This window comes from Aptenodytes patagonicus, chromosome 9 (genome assembly GCF_965638725.1).
Source record: "Aptenodytes patagonicus chromosome 9, bAptPat1.pri.cur, whole genome shotgun sequence".
Classification (NCBI taxonomy): domain Eukaryota; kingdom Metazoa; phylum Chordata; class Aves; order Sphenisciformes; family Spheniscidae; genus Aptenodytes; species Aptenodytes patagonicus.
Window position 1 is genome coordinate 455,269 of NC_134957.1, and position 18,045 is coordinate 473,313.

At 63.7% G+C, this 18,045-nt stretch overlaps 3 protein-coding genes across 4 annotated transcripts; all 3 read left to right on the top strand.

Moving 5' to 3' along the window:
- The first annotated feature begins 1,244 nt into the window (after positions 1–1,244).
- On the top strand, positions 1,245–8,942 carry LOC143164362 (cytokine receptor common subunit gamma-like). Of its 2 annotated transcripts, XR_012996058.1 has the most exons (9): positions 1,245–1,348; positions 3,309–3,399; positions 3,639–3,823; positions 3,960–4,102; positions 4,212–4,374; positions 7,556–7,664; positions 7,736–7,820; positions 7,925–8,316; positions 8,685–8,942. XR_012996058.1 is itself a non-coding variant. In XM_076346843.1 (8 exons), the coding sequence occupies exons 1-8, from the start codon at positions 1,261–1,263 to the stop codon at positions 8,126–8,128; spliced, it is 1,068 nt and encodes a 355-aa protein (XP_076202958.1). In that variant the 5' UTR covers positions 1,245–1,260; the 3' UTR covers positions 8,129–8,506. The 2 variants fall into 2 exon arrangements, 1 of the variants encoding a protein (XP_076202958.1); XM_076346843.1 differs by lacking the exon at positions 8,685–8,942 and having other exon boundaries at positions 7,925–8,506.
- A 143-nt stretch (positions 8,943–9,085) lies between these two features.
- Positions 9,086–10,635, top strand: LOC143164686 (uncharacterized protein CXorf65 homolog). Its single transcript, XM_076347606.1, has 6 exons — positions 9,086–9,110; positions 9,257–9,340; positions 9,512–9,649; positions 9,753–9,821; positions 9,932–10,067; positions 10,581–10,635. Exons 1-6 carry the CDS (start codon positions 9,086–9,088, stop codon positions 10,633–10,635), a joined length of 507 nt encoding a protein of 168 aa, XP_076203721.1.
- A 451-nt stretch (positions 10,636–11,086) lies between these two features.
- LOC143164360 (sestrin-3-like) lies at positions 11,087–17,737 on the top strand. Its single transcript, XM_076346841.1, has 9 exons — positions 11,087–11,228; positions 14,217–14,420; positions 14,623–14,805; positions 14,927–15,163; positions 15,248–15,359; positions 15,621–15,739; positions 16,169–16,359; positions 16,680–16,824; positions 17,383–17,737. The coding sequence occupies exons 1-9, from the start codon at positions 11,163–11,165 to the stop codon at positions 17,470–17,472; spliced, it is 1,347 nt and encodes a 448-aa protein (XP_076202956.1). The 5' UTR covers positions 11,087–11,162; the 3' UTR covers positions 17,473–17,737.
- Positions 17,738–18,045: the final 308 nt, after the last annotated feature.

The window sequence follows — 18,045 nt, forward strand, 5'->3', positions numbered from 1 at the left end:
GGGGCCTGCTCACGGCCAGCCCCGGCATGGCGGCCCCACACCCCGGGTCCCCCCACACACCCGGCCCCGGCACCTCCTTCTGCTTGGGGTACTGCAGACCCTCGGGCGGGACCCGCGGGCGAGACCGCCTCACCCGCGCCTGGGCGCTTGAGCGGGGGGTGCTCGTAGCTGAGGACGCCGAAGGCCGCCATCCCGGGCCGGCCGGCGGGCAGAGGCGGCCGGGCCACAACAAGGACCGCCGGGGCCGCCCGCGCCTGCGCCCTGCGCCGGGGCCGCCCGAGCGCCGCCGGAGAGGCCCGAGCGACGCGACGCTGTCACGGGCGCCGCCGGGGAGGGGCTCCCGAGGGGAGCCGGAGCGTCCCGAAGCCGGGCCGAGGAAGGACGAAGAGTCCCGAGCGCCGCCGGGGAGAGCCCGAGCCCGCGCCGAGCGGAGGCGGAAAGTGTCGAAGATAGACGGGGCGGCCCGAGGGGCGCGCGGCGCCCCCTGCCGGAGGCGCTGCGCCGGCGGCGCGCCGGCCGAGGTCACGTGACCGCCCACCCCCTCCCCACCCCCCGGCTCTCTTCATCATTACCCCCGGGACCGCCCCGCAGCCCACCGCCTCCAGCTGCCCCCGCTGCCCGGGACACCTCCCCCTGCGGCCGCCCCCGGCGGCCCCACGGCCACCGTCCCCTCGACCACACTCCCATCGCTGCGCCCATCGCTGGCAGCGTCACTAGCCCCCGTGACCGCCTCCCATAACTGCCCCCAACTCCCTACAAGTGCCCCCGTGAGCCCCTTTGTGACCGTCTCCCCGCAGCTGCCCCCCCGGGACTGCCCCAGTGACTCCCAGTTCTGCCCAGTTCTCAGGGACCCAGCGCAGGACACCCGCGGTCGGGCTGTGGGTCAGGATCCCCACACCGGCCCTGCTCCTGGGGGGCAGCTCTGTGGGGGTGAGCCCTGCGGCATGGTGGGGTGAGCCCTGGGAACACGGCAGGATGAACCGGGGGGGTCCCGGTGGGCCAGGTGGTGGGGCCCGGAGGGGTGAGCTGTGGGGCCTGGGCAGGAAGGGTGGCAGGGCCCCAGTGGGTTGAGCTGTGGGGCCCCGCTGGGGTGAGCTGCGGGACCCCGTTGGAGTGAGCCGTGGGGCGCCGTGTGGGGTGGGCCCCTTGGTGGCGGGCAGTGCTGTGGGGCAGGAAGCGGCACGGGTGCGGAAGCCGGCAGCCCTGCGCAGTGGGCTGCGTGCAGAGGCTGTTCACACACGCCCCACGGCTCGCCCCGCCATGGCGGTGCCCGGCGCCTTCCTCATGCCCATCCTCCTCCTCCTCTGCGGGCTGGGCCCCTACCTTGCTGCTGCCCGCAGCCCCCCAGGTAAGGGGGCACATGGGCCCCAGGGTGGGGCGGGAGGCCGCAGTGCACCATGTGTGGTGGGGCTGGGGGATGTTGCTCCCTGGTGATGGCGGGCGAGGAGGACAGGACGTGGGGCTGTGTGGGCCAGCAAGCTGTTGGCGCGTGCGCCAGAGACCCCGCGACCCCGCGATGCGCCCCGGGACCCCCAGCACCTACATGGCCCCTTGCAGTGGGGCTGCCGGGAGAGCCGGGCTGTGCCAGGGAGCCCCGTTGGGTGTCCTTGCTCCTGCCCCGGCGCTGGAGCATCGCTGGCACCACCGGCCCCATGGCTACTGGTCCTGTGGCTCTCCTGGCCCCATGGCTCTACTGGCCCCACAGCTCCCAGCCCCACAGCTCTGCCAGCCCTGGGGCTGCCAGCCATGCAGGCAGCGCTGCCAGGAGGGACCCTGGCCATGGGGGTCCCCCCTGGTGGGCTGGGGTGGGGGGCAGTGGCAGGATGCGATGCGCAGATCCTATCGGCCCCATGCATCAGCTGGGCAGGGCGGCAGCTGGCAGATCTGTGCCAGCCACCCTTTCCATCCCAGTCATGTCAGCGGTGCCGCACACAGGCAGGGGATGGAGGACAGCGGCTCCTCTTTCTGCCCAGCACCCTCGCCCCAGCTGTTGTTTTCTGAGAAGAAATCTACTTCTTGGCTGGCTGTCAGTAAAACACCAGCTTTCCGTGGAAACACAGCTCCTCTGTATCCCTGGATTTCCTGGGCTGCCGGGAAGGTGTCCTCCATCGCCGTGTATGGAAACAGCCGGAGCGCAGCCCATTTGCTCCGTCACGTTACATTACAACCCAGGGAGGCCCGGCTCTGGCTTTCTCCTGCCCCCACAGTGCTGGCTGATAGGTTTGGACCTCAGAAGGGACAAGGTGTCCCGTTGCCTGATTTTTAGGAGGAAAAAAATCCCATTTTCTGGGAGCCTCCAGGACAGCTCTCAGCCACCAGCAGCTGGTTTGGCACTTGCAAGGGCTCTGCGAGGCACCTCGGTCCATCGGAGGAGCTCATCCCGCAGCGAGCCGTGACAGTGGCTGCCAGAGCAGACTGTGGTGCAATGCCTGGCGCAGGGACTAGCACCACCCCGGTGGCCCTGCAGCCCCCAGCCAGCCCAGGATGTGGCTGCGTGGGCAGGACCAGAGCCGGCACAGCGTGGCGGAAGGAGGGAGCAGAGGAGATGGTGTGGGCGCCTGGAGTGGCTGCTCAGCCTCCCAGGGCTCGGCGGTGTTTCCTGCAGAGATCAAACCGCCGGGGCTCGGCCCCTGCCCTGTGGTGGAGGGGCTGCAGTGGGAAGCACAGCACAGCATAGCCCCCATCACCCAGACACAGGGACGCGTGGGCACCTGCAAGCACCATCTCGCAAGGGTAACAACGAGATGAATTTAGCCAGGATAGAGACATAGAATCATAGGATCATTAAGGTTGGAAAAGACCTCTACAATCATCGAGTCCAACCGTCATCAGGCACAAATCCTGGAAACCCCCCGATTTTCTCATGGGACAAGCAAAATGGGTTGGCAGGGAGGGGTTTCCGTCCTGTCCCACAGTGCAAGGGGCTGCAAACAGCAGCCACGGGGTGACTAAGGGGAGCAGATGGAGGAATTGGAGTGAAACACCACATCCACAGCATGAGGAGCCAACAGCAAGGATGCAGGAGGGACAGCTGCTTGGCTGGCAGTCCTTCGGAGGAAGATGTGGGGCTGCTGTCAGCCCGGGCATCACTAGCACGGCATGTGTGAACAGGATGGTCGGGGCCTGGCATTGCAGGCAGGCTGCATTGCAGCTCCGCCAGGAAGAGCTGTGCTTGTTTGGCTCACATGGAAGGCGGCTGACGGGGATGTGCCGGGACCCCTGGCATATGCTGTGTCTCCTTGGTGCACCCCTAGGCCCTGGCGCAGCCGCCCGCCACCGCGGTGCCCAGCAGTGTCTGTCCCTTGCAGGGGTGGAGTGTGTCCTCTTCAACGAGGAGTACCTGACCTGCACGTGGGGGAGCAGAGAGACACTCACGGCCAACTACTCCCTCTACTACTGGTAGGTGCCCCTGCCCCATGGCCAGCCCCACAGCAGGGTGTCCAGCAGTGGGTCCCCACACAGGAGGCTCCTGCCAGCATTACTGGTCCCAGCATCGGCCTGCTCCTCTTCCCCGAGCCCAGGGTGGGGGAGGCTCCGTCTCTGGGGCAAGCGGGATGGGATGTGCTGGGGAGAGGGTTCCTGGGGAAGGATGGGGCGTGCCGGGTCTCAGGGAGCTCCAGTAACCCGCTGCGGCACAGGTATGAGAACAGGTCCCCCGTGGTGGAGTGCAAGCACTACCTGCAGGACCAGGGCATCAGCATCGGCTGCCGCCTCAACCAGAGCGAGATCATCCAGTTCCAGCCTTTCCATGTCCTCGTCAATGCCAGCCTTGGCGGCAGGACCCTGGAGATCCCCAGCGAGCGCATGCAGCTGCAGGACCTGGGTACGGAGTGGTGGGGGGCACCCACTCTCCTCTGCAGGGCTGTGGGTACCCAGGGCTGCCCCATCATGTTCTGGCTGGTGGTGGGGCCACCGGAGCACGGGGACGGCGCTCACTGGGCATCACCTGTGCCTTGCAGTGAAACCGGAGGCGCCCGTCAACCTGACCATCCGCAACATGAGCAGCAACCAGCTGCAGCTGACCTGGACCTCCCCGTACCCCAAAGCCCAGTGCCTGGAGCACGCCGTCAAGTACAGGAGCAACAAGGACACCAGCTGGACGGTGAGAGCCCCCCGGACGCGGTACCCTTGCAGTTGTGCCCAGGGACGAGCCGTGCACCAGCCTCCATGGCAGTGCCGGTCCTCATTGCATGGCCCACGTCTCTCTGCAGGAGCACCAGGTGAAAGGAGACGTCTTCTCCCTCCCCAGCGTGGACTATGAGAAGTACTACACCTTCTACGTGCGCAGCAAGATCAACAGCTACTGCGGCAGCACCCAGCTCTGGAGTGAGTGGAGTGTCCCCGTGGTCTGGGGCAGCAACTCCACCAGCAAGGGTAGGTCCTGGGGGCTGCGGTGGGATGGGACGGGCTAGGGCATGGTGGGGCTCAGCAGGCAAGGGATGGCCAAGCAGGTGGAAAACTGGCCCGAGGCAGCAGCTGTAGGGGCGAGACCCGTCCGGGCACCTGGGGCGCAGGCAGCAGCATCAGCCCCTGCATTCTTTGCGCTTCTGGAAGCCAAACACCCCCTGCCAGCGGGACCTGCTGACTTTTGCCAGGGGTAAGAAACCCCGGAGGGCTGCTCTGGCATGGCCGGCCCAGGACAGGGTCACCAGCCAGTTGTGGTGACAGTGTGGCAGGGCTTGGGGACAGGCCCCTTCTCCATCCTTCGCTCCCAGCTGAGCCCTGCCACAGATGATGCCATGGCCACCCACGAATGGCCACCGGCGTGCCCACCCCACTGCTGTGGCGGTGCACTGGCTGGGGGTCCGCATCACCCCAGCTCTTTCCAGGCGTGGCGGAGGAGCAGCTGCACTGGTTCTGGATCCACATGGTCTTGATCCCCATTGCCTCCTGCCTGCTCTTGCTGGTCCTATCACTGGATACCAGGGAGAAGAGATCAGCACCTCCCTCTCCTCTTCCCCACCTCAGGAAGCTGTGGAGAGCAATGAGGTCAACCCTCAGCCTCCTTTTTCTCCAAACTAGACAAGCCCAAAGTCCTTAGCCGCTCCTCCTAGGACATTCCTTCCAGCCCTTTCACCAGCTTTGTTGCCCTCCTCTGGACGCATTCGAGTACCTTCACTTCCTTCTTAAATTGCGGGGCCCAGAACTGCACACAGTACTCAAGGTGAGGCCGCACCAATGCTGAGTACAGCGGGATAATCACCTCTTTTGACCAGCTGGTTATGCTGTGTTTGATGCCCCCCAGGATGCGGTTTGCCCTCTTGGCTGCCAGGGCACACTGCTGACTCATATTGAGCCTGCTGCCGACCAGCACCCCCAGATCCCTTTCTGCAGGGCTGCTCTCCAGCCACTCCTCTCCCAATTTATACTCGTGCCTGGCATTACTCCATCCCAGGTGCAGAATCTGGCACTTGGACTTGTTAAATTTCATCGCATTAAGCATTGCCCAATGCTCCAATCTATCTAGATCCTCTCCCTCAAGAGAGTCAACAGCACCTCCCAGTTTGGTATCATCAGCAAACTTGCTAATGGTGCATTCAACTCCTGCATCCAGATCGTTGATAAATATGTTGAACAGGACTGGCCCTAGAATTGAACCCTGAGGAACACTGCTCGTGACCGGTCGCCAGCCAGATGTAGCCCCATTCACTACAACCCTTTGAGCTCTGCCCTTCAGCCAGTTCTTCACCCAGCGCACCATGAACCTGCTCGTCCCACAGCTGGACAACTTGTCCAGAAGGATGCTGTGAGGGACGGTACCAAAAGCCTCCAGAAAAACTACATCCACCGCCTTCCCTTCATCCACTAGGTGGGTGACCTTATCATAGAAGGATATCAAATTAGTTAAACGGGACTTTCCCTTTGTGAATCCATGTTGACTGTGCCTGATGATTGCATTATTCTTTAAATGCCTTTCAGTAGTACCCAGTATGACCTTCTCCATAATTTTTCCAGGAAGTGAGGTTAAACTAACAGGTCTGTAGTTTCCTGGGTCTTCCCTCACGCCCTTCTTGCAAATTGGAATAACATTGGCTAGCTTCCAGTCAGCAGGGACCTCCCTAGACTCCCAAGACCTTTGGGAGATGATCGAGAGGGGTCCTGCCATAACATCCGCTAGCTCCTTCAGTACTCTGGGATGAACCCCACCAGGCCCCATGGACTTGTGAACATCCAGCTGATACAGCTGGTCCCTGACAATTTCAGTGTCCACAAATGGAAAGTCACTGTTCCCATACCCGTGGTCCTCCGACTCAGGGGACCGGGCAGCCCAAGGTCTGTCTGTTTTATTAAAGACTGAGGCAAAAAAAGCATTGAATGCCTCCGCTTTTTCTTCATCCCTGTTAGTCAGATGACCATCTTCAACAAGTATCGGTCCAATGTTTTCTTTAGACCTCCTCCTGCTATTAACGTACTTAAAAAAGCCCTTCTTGTTATCTGACACAACACTGGCCAGGTTCAACACTAACTGAGCTTTGGCCTTTCGTGTCTCCTCCCTGCATATATGAAGCACAGCTCTGTAATCTTCCTGCAAAGCCTGACCTCGCTTCCAGAGATCATCCAATTTCTTTTTCCTCTTGAGCTCCACGAGGAGTTCCCTGTTCAGCCAAGCTGGTCTTCTGCCCCGCTTGCTTGACTCACTGGGATTGCCTGCTCCTGTGCTTCTAAAAGGTGCTTCTTAAAAACTGACCAGCACTTGTGGACTCCTAAGCCCTCAAAAGCAAAGTCCCAGGGTACTCTGCTAAATAGCTCCCTGAATAGCTTAAAGTTTGCTCTTCTGAAGTCCAGGGTAGCAACTCTGCTGTCCTTTTTTCTCATCACACAGAAAATTTTAAACTCAACCATTTCATGATCACTGTGGCCAAGACAGCCACCCTACCATCACCATCTCCCACGAGTCCTTCTCTGTTCACAAATAGCAAGTCTAGAAGGGCATCTTTCCTAGTTGGCTCACTGACTACTTGTGACAAGAAGTTATCTCCTGCAAACTTCAAGAATTTCCAAGATTGCTCCGTGCTGCTGCACGGCTCAGCCCCAGGGTGCTCTGCCCCACAGCTTTGCCATCCCTGCTGGTGCTGCCCTGACCCTCTGGGTCACCTTGCGGTGGCACGCCGAGCTGCTCCAGAAATTAAGGCCTGACGTAGCTCCCTGATGGGCAAGGTAGCTGCTGGCAGCACCGCGATGGGCAAGGCGAGGTGCACGGGGCAGTGGGGTTCCCCGTTGGGGCTCCAAGGGCTGCATGCGTGTCCTGGCCAGCAGTGACAACAGTGTTGGAAGCCAAACACCCCCTACCAGTGGGACATGCTGGGTCCCCCTTGCCAGGGGTTTCTTAGCTCTGGAGGGCTGCTCTGGCACGGCCGGTCCAGGACAGGGTCACCTGCCAGTTATGGTGACAGCATGGCAGGGCTTGGGGACAGGCCCCTTCTCCATCCTCCGCTCCCAGCTCAGCCCTGCCACGGACAATGCCATGGCCACCCACAAAGGGCTACCGGTGTACCCACCCCACTGCCGTGGTGGTGCACCAGCCGGGGGTCCATGTCACCCTGGCTCTTTCCAGGTACGGCAGAGGAGCAGCTGCACTGGTTCTGGATCCACACGGTCTTCATCCCCATTGCCTCCTGCCTGCTCTTGCTGGTCCTCGTCGTCCTGCTGGTGCGCATGGAAAGGTGAGCCTGGGGGGCTGGTGGGGGGCAGCAGCGCTGGGGCCCTTCCCCTCTGACACGTCTCTCCTGCGCAGGGTGTGGGTCATCCTCATGCCCCGAATCCCCAACCCCAGCAAGAACTTTGACGAGCTCTTCATCACCCACAACGGCAACTTCCAGGTAAGGTGGCTGTGGGCAGCCCTGCCCCCGGGCTCACCCCCTGCCCCGCGGGGCTGGGGCTGGGCTGGGTGGTGGCTCCTCTCACCCTGCTCTGCTCCCCGGAGGAATGGGCCGGAGTCCCCAAAGATGTCGTGGAGAGCTTCAAGCCCAACTACAGTGAGAACATCTGCTATGTGAGCGAGCTGCCCCCCAAGGAGAGCTATGAGCCCCTCTGGGAGAGCAGCAACCACCCACCGTCTGTTATGCCTGGGGCCCTGGCTGCCCCCCGCGAGCACAGCCCCTACAAGAACAGCTACGTGGGAGTGTGACACACTCCTGCACCCCTGCACCCCGCACGTCCCACACCTCCGCTGCCCAAAACCTCACCAGCCTGTGGGCCTCACTCCCTGCTCCCACCCTGCCTCCACCAAATGTCTGGACCCCCAGCCCTGCTCCCTGCCATGGCCACACTCAGCCCCCCACAACACGGCAGCTGTACTGCACTGCAGGGTGCTAGGTGAGCGCGGTGTGCTGGGTGCACTGAGTGGTGCAATGGGTGCACTGCATGCAGCGCATAGCACCCTGGGTGCACTATTCGTTGCATGCATGTGATGCATTGGGTGCACTGGCTGCTGCTCTGGGTGCGTTGCAGCAGACTGTGCGCAATGCACAGTGTGCCAGCACCTGCCCTGTCCTTGGGGTGTCCAGGAGGGCAGGTGACATCCCACCATGAGCCCTGCTGCGTGCAGGATCCCTTGCGAGGTTGCTGCGGCGGAGCAGAGCCGTGGGAGGGCTGATGGGCTCCCACACTGCTCTCCCATGGGCACCCACACTGGGCGTGTTGGAGCTGCTGGGGGCTCGCTCATGCCCCCTCCCTGCTCCGAGGTGCCCGCAAGCCCACCGAGGGACATGTCCCGGTGAGAGGGCAGCTGTGGCCGAGCAGGCAGGAGCCACCGGCCGACCGTCGCGGACACCGGGGCTGAGGAGTGCCAAGGGCCAGAGAGGCCAAGCCACCATGTGACCCCCGGCCCCGAGGGCTGCTGTCCCTGGGGCACCGGGCGAGCCCGGCTGTGTCCCCCGGGGCCTTGCCGCTCCTTTGCCTGTGCCCCGGGTTTCCCACTGCAATAAAGCTCTGCTGCGCTGGGGGCTCGTCCAGGCTCATCTCGCAGGGTCCTGGGGGAAGCACCGGCAGAACCCCGCATCCCGCCCAGCTCTGACCGAACAAATGCCGTGCGGTGGGGTCCAGCCCCACTGCCCCAGCCCCACCGTCCCGGGCTCACAGCAGCATGTTCATCTACATCAAGCACGGGGGCGAGTCCCCTCCTGGCCATCCCACGGGTGCTTGCTCCCCGGGCACAGGGGGGGACGCACCGTGGCCTCACCGGGCTTGGCATCTGGGCTCTGCAGCCGCTGCCAGGTCTGCCTGCTGCCCTCAGCCACCGCCACTCTCCCTGCAGATGACCAGAGCTTTCTGGCCAACACCAACTGCGCCGTCCTGTGGCTGCTCTCCTACGTGAGGAGGATGGTGGGGGTCCCCGACACCGATGAGCCCTGGCTGTGGGGCTGCAGCTCCCCCCACACCTTGGCAGCAGCACTTTGTCCCATCTCCAGTGGGATGCCACACAGGCTCCCCATGGTGTAGACGCAGTGGTGAGGTGGGGGGTCCCTGGCTCACCACGCCGGCAGCTCCCCGCCTCCCCCCCCAGCTTTTCCAGATGTCATCAACCTGTGTGACAAGCTGGCCACCCCCAAGCTGCTGTTCCAGGTGACCAGGCTGAGCGAGAGGGCCAGTGAGCTCCTCCAGGTGCGCAGCACCTACTATGTGTGCAGGGTGGAGTTCGGAGCACCTGGTAGGTGTCCAGGCAAGCGGAGCCCCCTGGTCCCTGGGGGTCCCAGCAGTGCACGTGGTGGTGGGGCGCAGTGGGCAGGAGTGACCGTGGGGCCATCCCACAGGGACTGAGGAGGAGGACGCGTGCTGGTCCTTCATGCCCCTCCTGGAGCATCCCAGCCCAACGCTGGCAGGTGGGCAAGGGGACGGGGATGGGGACAAGCCAGGTGGATGGGCACAGGCACGGGTCCCGGCACTGGGCCAGGGTCTGCCGTGGAGCCCCCAGTCCCATCTGTGGTGGCAGTGGCCCTGCGGCTGCAGGGCGAGCACCTGCACAGGAGGCAGACCGGCACCCCAGACATGCCAGAGGAGAGGAGGACACCTGACGCAGAGACACTGCCCTCCACGGCGCAATCCCAAGGAATGATAAGGGGCTGCTGGTGGCCCCCAGGGCGGCCGGTGTGGCCTTGCCCACCTTCACCAAGGCCTCCTCTGCCCTGGGGACAGGGGGACACTGTCAGCCACAGGCCAGCCCTGCCCAGGGGACCTTCCCACCCCTGCAGCCTCCAGCACCTCATGGACACACAGCTCACGGCAGGAGCTGCCCTGTCCCCACGCCCCATCCCCATGCCTGCTGTCCCCATGCCCCATCACCCTCGTGCCCTGCTGCCCCAGCCCTATGCATGCTGTCCCCATGCCCATCACCCTTGTGCCCTGCTGTCTGGTCCCCGTGCCCATTGTCCCCACATGTCATCACCCTTATGGCCCACTTCCCTGTCCCCATGCCTGCTGTCCCCATGCCCCATCACCCTCATGCCCCACTGCCCTGTCCTCCACCACCCTCAACCTCCATCCCCCTGCCCCACCGTCCCCGTAACCACATCCTCGTGCCCTGTTGTCCCCACTCCCCTCCACCCCTGCTGCAGCCCCCAACACCACGCCTCTCCGCCCAGGGGAAGGCGCCAGGGCAAGGCCCAGGCAGAGAGAGCGGGGACGGAGAGGACCTGACGCAAGGCGGCTTCACCCTCCAGAGCGTGGGCGGGGCCGGGCCAGCAGGTCAGGCAGCACTGAGGCTCAATAAAGGCTGGGGCCGTCCCCACCACGCACTGCCCGGGGCTGTGGCCATCACCGGGGCCAGGCAGGACCTGCCTGGGGCGGGCGGGAAGCAGCCGAGGGAGGGGACGAAGGCAGGCCTCCCCGCCGGCCCCGCTGCGCCCCCCAGCGGCGGGCAGATCCGGCCCCGCCGCCTGCCCGAGGTAGGCGGGGCCTCCGCGCTTGACGGAGGGGTAACTTTCCACCCCTGCCCACGTGGTGCGCCGGCCTTCCGCCTCCTCGCGGCCGATTGGGGCGCGGCGCCGGCGGCCACGCCCCCTCGCGGCGATGATTGGCGGAGGCAGAGCGGCGGACACGCCCCCCGCGGCTCGGTCTGCCGCGGTCCCCAGCTCGGTGCTGCCGGCGGCCGGGACGGGGCAGAAGGGTGCGGGCAGGACCGGCGCCGGTCACCGGTACTGCGCACGGCACAGCGCGGGCTCACCATGATCGTGTGTCCCCAGAGCGTGGAGCACCCCCGAGGAAGCCGGTGCCAGCGGCTCGCGGGGCAGGTAGGACCCGCCCCGCCGCCACCGGAGACTGTACCGGAGCACCGGGCTCGGCCCTGCGCGCCACCACCGTCCCGGCCCGGCTGCGGCACCATCAGGCCAGGGCATTCCCGCCGCCCGCCGGTGGCGCGCGGGGCCGGCGGGGCCGCGCTCTCTCATGCGGTGGCCGGCGGCTCGGTACTGGTGCGGCGGCGCCGTCCCCGTCCGCTTTGTGCGGGATGCGGGAGGTGCCGTACCTCCATCACTGCCAATCAAACTTGTTTTTCTCTCTCCGCCTGCACTGCCCGCGCCGCGCACGGGGGGCGCTGCCGCCGTCCGCACAATGGGGCCCCGGTTACCGGCCGCCGGCACCGGGCCCAGCACCGCCGTGGGGACCCCTGCCGCGGGCACTACCACTTCTCCCGTCCCCTCGAGAACTGGGGCAGGGGGCCGGGCGAGAGGTGCCCGCCGCGGTCGCGTACCCAGCGACCATCACCGGTACCGGCGGAGCCGCGGTCTCGCCTCACAGACGGATGGAGCCCCAGGGGGTGGCGGGGTTCACGCCGCAGAGTCTTGCCTGGCCAGGCAGGGGGTGAGGCAGGGTCACCCAGCCGCTCTCCCGCGGCTCCTGGCACTGCCTGGGCTTGCTCCTGGTCACAGGGCGCAGGACCGGCTGGGCTCCTCCATCCTCCTGCCTGCTTTACATGCAAACTGCTGTCCGGCGATTGGCTGGCTGGGCAGCGCCGGGGCGTCGTTTCCTCGGGAGCACCTGCCCGGGCAGGGAGGGGGTGATGCTGGTGGTGGGTACAGGGTCGAGGTGCCTATTGGGGTTCAGGGGGCTTGGACACACAAAAGCCCCCCCAGGGAGGGAGGCAATGCTCCCACCATCCAGGGCTGTGAGTGGGCGCAGGGGAGAAGGAGGAGGGTTATGGCCGGGGAGGATGAGGAAGGTGGCACCGGGGGCAATGCAAGAAGCTGGGGAGGCAAGGCCGGGGGGATGTGGCTGGTGGTGCCGGCAGGAGAGACCCTGGGCGGAGCCAGTGCTGTGGGGAGCAGGCAGGAGAGGCCAGCCAGGGGCTGAAGGCCGAGGGGGGGCTGCCCTGCACCTTTCTCCATCCTCCCCTTCCTCCATCCTCCCCTTCCAACCCATGTCTGCCTGGTTCCTCGCTTCATCATTACCTGGACAAGCAGAGCGGTAAGAGCTGGCAGCCCCGGAGGCTGAGCTGCGGGCTGGTCACACAGCTCCTTGCTGGGGACCACCTTCCCCCGGGGGGAGCGGGAAGGCCCCTGGCTCCCCCACCTCTGCCCACCAGAAGGAGAAGACCAGTGGCTGTAGCCCCATGGGTGTCCTCAGGGCAGCTCATTTCCCCGAGCAGAGGGACTTTGCGGGGGACTTTCGCAGGTCACTTCTGGTTTGCACCTTCTCCTGTGGGACAGAGAAGCTGGTGCTCTTCATCCCTCCTCATTTTAATTTGGGCTTTGGGTTTTTTTTGGACCCCTTTGGCCAGAGGAAGCGAAGAGGAAGCTCCAAATGGAATTAAGTAAATCTCTTGACACCTGAGCGATGGTGTGTTTGTCAGAAGTGCAGGACAGTAGAAAATAGCCAGAGCTGCTTCCTGCACTGCCTGTGTGGGTGTGACTGCTGCATGCTGCTGCATGGCTCAGCCCCGCTCTGCCTCCCTCTCACCCCGGGGTGCTCCGCTCTGTGCCCCACGGCTTTGCCGTCCCCGCCGGTGCTGCCCCGACCCTCTGGGTCACCTCGTGATGGCACACTGAGCTGCTGCAGAAATTAAGGCCTGATGTAGCTCTTTGATTGGCAAGATAGCTGCTGGCAAGGCGAGGTGCACAGGGCATTGGGGTTCCTGGTCGGGGCTCCGAGGGCTGTGCGTGTGTCCTGGCCAGCAGTGTCAACGTGGGGTCATGGTGGAGCAGGGGCTGGTTTGCAGATGTGCTCCTGGTTTGCTGCCGCACCACTGTGGTCGTCGTGACCCATTTACCAGCCTTCAGGTGACTGCACTGGAGAGACAGGAGGGGGGAAGATGGTGGCAGTGTCAGTGGGGCCAATTGCTCCCACGGGAAATTTTGGTTCGAGCCCGGGATGGGAGGCACACCCTCTGCATCTGAGGGTGCTACCTGAGCTCCCACACGTGAGCGGGAGCCGTGACTTTCTGTGTGACAAGGGTTAGCGCCTGCTGTCAGGTGGGAGGTGTGGCAACAGGGCCGTTGGGGTGCAGCAGCTGCCCCGGGTGCCTTTTCCACATCCCTGCCCTCTGCTCCCACCACCTTCTCAGGACGAACTGGAGTGGTGTGGCTCGGGGCTGTGCTCGGCTGGGGCACCGGTGCAGGGCTGGGGCGGGCGCTGCTGAGGACATATGGACCCTCTCGCTGAGTTGTGCTGCGCACCCATGTGCTGCAGGACCTGCTCCCACTCTGTCTCCTTGGGCAGCGCGTGGGGAGACCTCTGAGCCCCTCTGTGTGCTCCTGACCACGTGGCGGGTGCCAGGACGTTGCTCGCCCCTTGGCTTGCTGGGCAGGAGCCTGGGAGCAGCTCAGCAGGCTCCACAGCTCTCCCTCCATCCCAGTGCTGGGCGGGAAGGTGGTGCAGGGGCCTGGCGGTAAGGCTGATGGGCTGCTCTGTTCTGGGAGGTCTTTTGTCTGTCATGTTTCTCCTGCTCTGGCCTTGCATTTGCCTCTAAGGCTGCAAGGAAACATCACTCCTAGTTTGCCCTTTGCTTCCGCTCACCAGGCAATGCCCTCTTCCAGGCAGAGACCAACCTGTGTTTCTTGCAGCCTGTCCTCCTGCTAGCAGTGACCTTGCCAAGCACTGCTCTGCCCAGCTCCCCGACCCGAGCCCGAGCTCTCTCCGGTGGCTTCTGACCTGATGGTGTCCCTCTGGGAGCACCAAGCCAGGAGAGGGGATCCCAGCCCCTCGCAGAGCCCAGGCTTGGCTGGGGTGGGCTGCTGCAGTGCGGGCTGCTCTGGGGAGAGCTAAGCAAAGCGCATTCCCCGCAGGTAGTGAAGATGTCCGGCAGTGACCCTGAGCGCCCCCAGTTCCTCTTCGTGAAGGTGCTGGCAAGCCGGGGGCGGCTGGAGGCGGTGACCCAGCAGATGGGCTACCACCCACAGTACCTCGACAGCTTCCTCAAGACACAGCACTACCTGATGCACATGGATGGCCCGCTGCCCTTTGACTGCCGGCACTACATCGCCATCATGGTGAGCCCCGCTGAGAGCTGCTGGAGGGGACGGGGAGCTCCGCTCAGCCCTGCAAGGCTCCCCGCTCTTCCTCCACCAGACAGCCTGTGCTGCGGGCTTCTCTGCAGAGGCCAAAATCCTGATGTCCTGGAGGTTGGGTGAGAGGTGGGTCCCAGGACGCCTGTCCCGCCAGTGTGGTGATGCTGATGTGCTGCTCTTGCAGGCAGCCGCCCGGCACCAGTGCCGGTACCTGGTGAACCTGCACGTGCTGCAGTTCCTGCGGGCAGGGGGCGATCCCCAGTGGCTGCGCGGCCTCGACTTCATCCCCCCTAAACTCCGCAACCTTAACGAGATCAACAAGATCCTGGCACACCGGCCATGGCTCATCACCAAGGAGCACATTGAGGTATTGAGGGGGCTATCAGCCAGGGACCAGGGCGGTGGTGGGGGACAGCCGCATCCCCAGGGCGTGCCGGCACCCTGCCTGTCTGCCCACATCGCATCACTGGTCTGTCTGTGTCCTGCAGAAGCTGCTGAAAATCAGCGAGTGGAGCTGGTCGCTGGCGGAGCTGGTGCATGCCGTTGTCCTCCTGGCACACTGCCACGCGCTCACCAGCTTTGTCTTTGGCTGTGGCTGTGAGCAGGACGAGGGGCCAGGGGGCCGAGGCTTGCTGAAGCCCTTGTCGCCCGGGAACCAGTGCTTCTGCGAAGCCACCGCCGGCAATGGCTGCAGCCAGGAGCTGCTGCGCATCAACCGCAAGCGGGTGAGCCCTCGAGGGTGGGTCCACGGGGGGATGGGGGGTGTGGCTGGGACTGCTGCCCTCACCCCTGAGCCTGTGTCTGTGCAGTCTCTGGACTCCTGCATGGAGCTGGATTCCCTCCGGGAACGCATGCAGCGGATCCACGTGGAGACCGAGGGCAGGGAGGAGATGAGGCTGCTGCAGCAGGACCGAGAGGAAGGTGAGGGGCAGGAGGCGGAAGTGGGTGTGCAGGATGGGAGTTCGTATGGCATACCTGGGTGTTGCTCCCCCATGCCTATACTTGTATTTTCCGTGATGTATGGTTTCAAGAGGGGCTCCTGGGATGCTGGCCAGGGGGGAAGGAGGCAGTGGCTCTTCCCAAAGAGGCACAGCAAGGCCCGGCTTTTGACGCCTGCTGCAGCTGGGAAGAGGGCAGCTGAGCATCGCTCTGACCTGTCTGCGGGGCTCTCCCATCTCGCAGATACCGATGGGGAAGTCACCAGTGCCACCAATCTTGCATGCTACATGCAGGACCCTGACTTTGGATACCAGGACTTTGCCCGGCGTGACGAGGATCAGACGCAGGTATTCAGAGTCCAGGTGAGGTTCCTGCTCTGTTGGTGGGCAGCAGCTCAGGCTGCCACCTCTCTCTCCTCTCTGTTCCTGGTGGGAAGGGGACGGTTGCGAGGGTGCCCGTGCAGCCTGTATCTGGTGCAGCGCCTTTTGAAAAATGCCCAAGCGGGGAAGCTCAGCTCTGAGAGGGGACCTGCCCCACTAGGGTTGGGGAGAGGGAGGTGACCGGTGACTTTTGTCCCCAAGGGCTGCCGATTTCTTCACATCGCCCTCACGGAGGCAAGGGTCAAAATCATTCAAAAGCTGCCTGATGAGGGATGTTGTGGTTTGTGGCAGAGCCGCCCCAGAGCAGACCTATTGAATTCTGCTGCATCTGGAAGTCTCCAGCCCTTCTTCTTGGGAACTTGCCCTGGGCTCCTTTTTGCAGTTGCGAAAGCCTCTTGCTGTGCTCAACAGGATTACTCCTGGGAAGACCATGGCTTCTCGCTGGTCAACCGACTCTACTCCGACATCGGGCATCTCCTGGATGAGAAGTTTCGGATGGTGGATGGTCTGCAAAGCAGTGCCATGGCCAAGCGTCAGGGCTGTGAACCCTCTGTCTTCAAGCGGGGCATCTGGAACTACATCCACTGCATGTTTGGCATTAGGTAGGGAAACCAACCTCACGGTCCAGGGGAGAAAACCGAGCTGACCCAGGTGGGAGGAGGGTAGGGCACTTGGGCTGTCTTGCAGATGGGCTTGGAATAGAGACGGAGGTGAATTGCCTGCCTGGATTTGGGCCAGGCAGGGAAGAGATGCTCAGCTTCTCTGGCCAGGGCAGGGCACTTCAGGGATGGGGCTTCAGTGCCTGGTGGCCGCTGCCATGTGTCCCCCTGCCCTGCGGCTTTGCCTGCCCCGAGCAGACCATGGACGAGGTGCTCCGCAAGGGTATGGTGCTGGCAGTGACTCGCCCCTGTGCTCCCCGCAGGTACGATGACTATGACTACGCCGAAGTGAATCAGCTCCTGGAGCGAATGCTGAAAGTTTACATTAAGACTGTAACCTGCTACCCAGAGAAGACAAACTCAGAAATGTTTGACAGGTTCTGGAAGCAGTTCAAACACAGTGAAAAGGTGGGACAGCCGGCCCCTGACTGACCGGCTGCAGTGGGGCCGGGAGCGGGCAGGGGCTGCAGGCTGGGGTGCTTCAGGGGGTGTATGGGAAACATTTGAGCCACCAAACCAGTCTGAGGCAGGTGGGGGGGAAATGGAAACTGGCTGTTTGTAAGGAGTTGGGCTTAGCATGGCATGGGGCTGCCCACAGTGTGATGAGCACAGGGGCCACCAGCAGCACGGGGATCCCCGGGCCCATTACCCCATTGTGAGTGCCTCCAGGCAAGCCCTTGGTCCAGCTGTAACTCGCAGGAGCGGCTGCTGTGGGTGGCAGGGACCGGGCTGATGCCAGCCCAGCATGCTGGTGCTAAGCATGCTGGGGACTCCCCAGCACGTGGCTCTGGGAGGCAGCCACAGCCTGCAGGACTGGGAGGAAGGGGAAAGGGCAGCTGCCTGTGCTGGAAAAACTGGTGGCATTTTGTCCCATGTCAAAAGACTCACTAGCCTGGGTGGGTGCTTGCTTGCACCACTGCCCGCAGCACACTCCGGCTGCCTGAACCTCTCTTGCTTCTCCCTTAGGTCCACGTGAACCTGCTCATCCTGGAAGCACGAATGCAGGCAGAACTGCTGTACGCATTGCAGGCCATCACCCAGTACATGATCTCCTAGACGGTGGTGGGGAGCTGTGCTGCGGCAGGGCCAGGCAGCATCCTCTCTCCCTGGACTCATGCGTGACCCGTCATGCTGGGACAGACGGCGAGGGATTACTCAATTTAGTTTACTTGACTGTCTTGTTCCTTCCCTTCGCCCTTGTGGGGCTTACTGAGTGGCCCCATTTCGTGCAATTACCAAACTGTGAGGCAAGTTGTGCTGCTGAGATGTTGGTGTGATGCTGGAGACTTGAACATGTCCAAGGAGGACTGCCAAAGATGTGGGGGGAGAGGGAGGCGGGAGGGGACTGGGGCTGGTTTCGAGGGGTGCTCCCCTGCGAGCAGAAGCTCCTTGCCTGGGCACTGCGGCAGCCTTGGCTGCCGCAGGGAGGGCAGAGGGGAGAGCTAGCTTCCTTCCCTGTACTGCAGCGGCTGCCCTGCTTGCAAGCCACCTTTCGGCGCCTGGCCTCGTTGGGGTGATGCATCTCGCTTGGGAACAGCACGGGCAGCTCGCAGGTGTGTTGTAATGTCCTGAGTTGTGTGGTCAGGCAGGGAGGAGCGCTGGCTCCAAGTGAGGACCCTTCCCCAGCCT

What these genes read in the sequence shown, in the direction of transcription:
- LOC143164360 (XM_076346841.1), top strand. Translation starts at nt 11,163, where the DNA reads ATGATCGTGTGTCCCCAGAGCGTGGAGCACCCCCGAGGAAGCCGGTGC. An exon ending in GGCACTACATCGCCATCATG is followed by an intron (nt 14,421 to 14,622) that starts GTGAGCCCCGCT and finishes CTGCTCTTGCAG; the next exon opens with GCAGCCGCCCGGCACCAGTG. An exon ending in TGCGCATCAACCGCAAGCGG is followed by an intron (nt 15,164 to 15,247) that starts GTGAGCCCTCGA and finishes GTGTCTGTGCAG; the next exon opens with TCTCTGGACTCCTGCATGGA.
- LOC143164686 (XM_076347606.1), top strand. Translation starts at nt 9,086, where the DNA reads ATGTTCATCTACATCAAGCACGGGG. An exon ending in CATCTACATCAAGCACGGGG is followed by an intron (nt 9,111 to 9,256) that starts GCGAGTCCCCTC and finishes CTCTCCCTGCAG; the next exon opens with ATGACCAGAGCTTTCTGGCC. An exon ending in GGTGGAGTTCGGAGCACCTG is followed by an intron (nt 9,650 to 9,752) that starts GTAGGTGTCCAG and finishes GCCATCCCACAG; the next exon opens with GGACTGAGGAGGAGGACGCG.
- LOC143164362 (XM_076346843.1), top strand. Translation starts at nt 1,261, where the DNA reads ATGGCGGTGCCCGGCGCCTTCCTCATGCCCATCCTCCTCCTCCTCTGC. An exon ending in CAGCAACTCCACCAGCAAGG is followed by an intron (nt 4,375 to 7,555) that starts GTAGGTCCTGGG and finishes GGCTCTTTCCAG; the next exon opens with GTACGGCAGAGGAGCAGCTG. An exon ending in CCCACAACGGCAACTTCCAG is followed by an intron (nt 7,821 to 7,924) that starts GTAAGGTGGCTG and finishes TGCTCCCCGGAG; the next exon opens with GAATGGGCCGGAGTCCCCAA.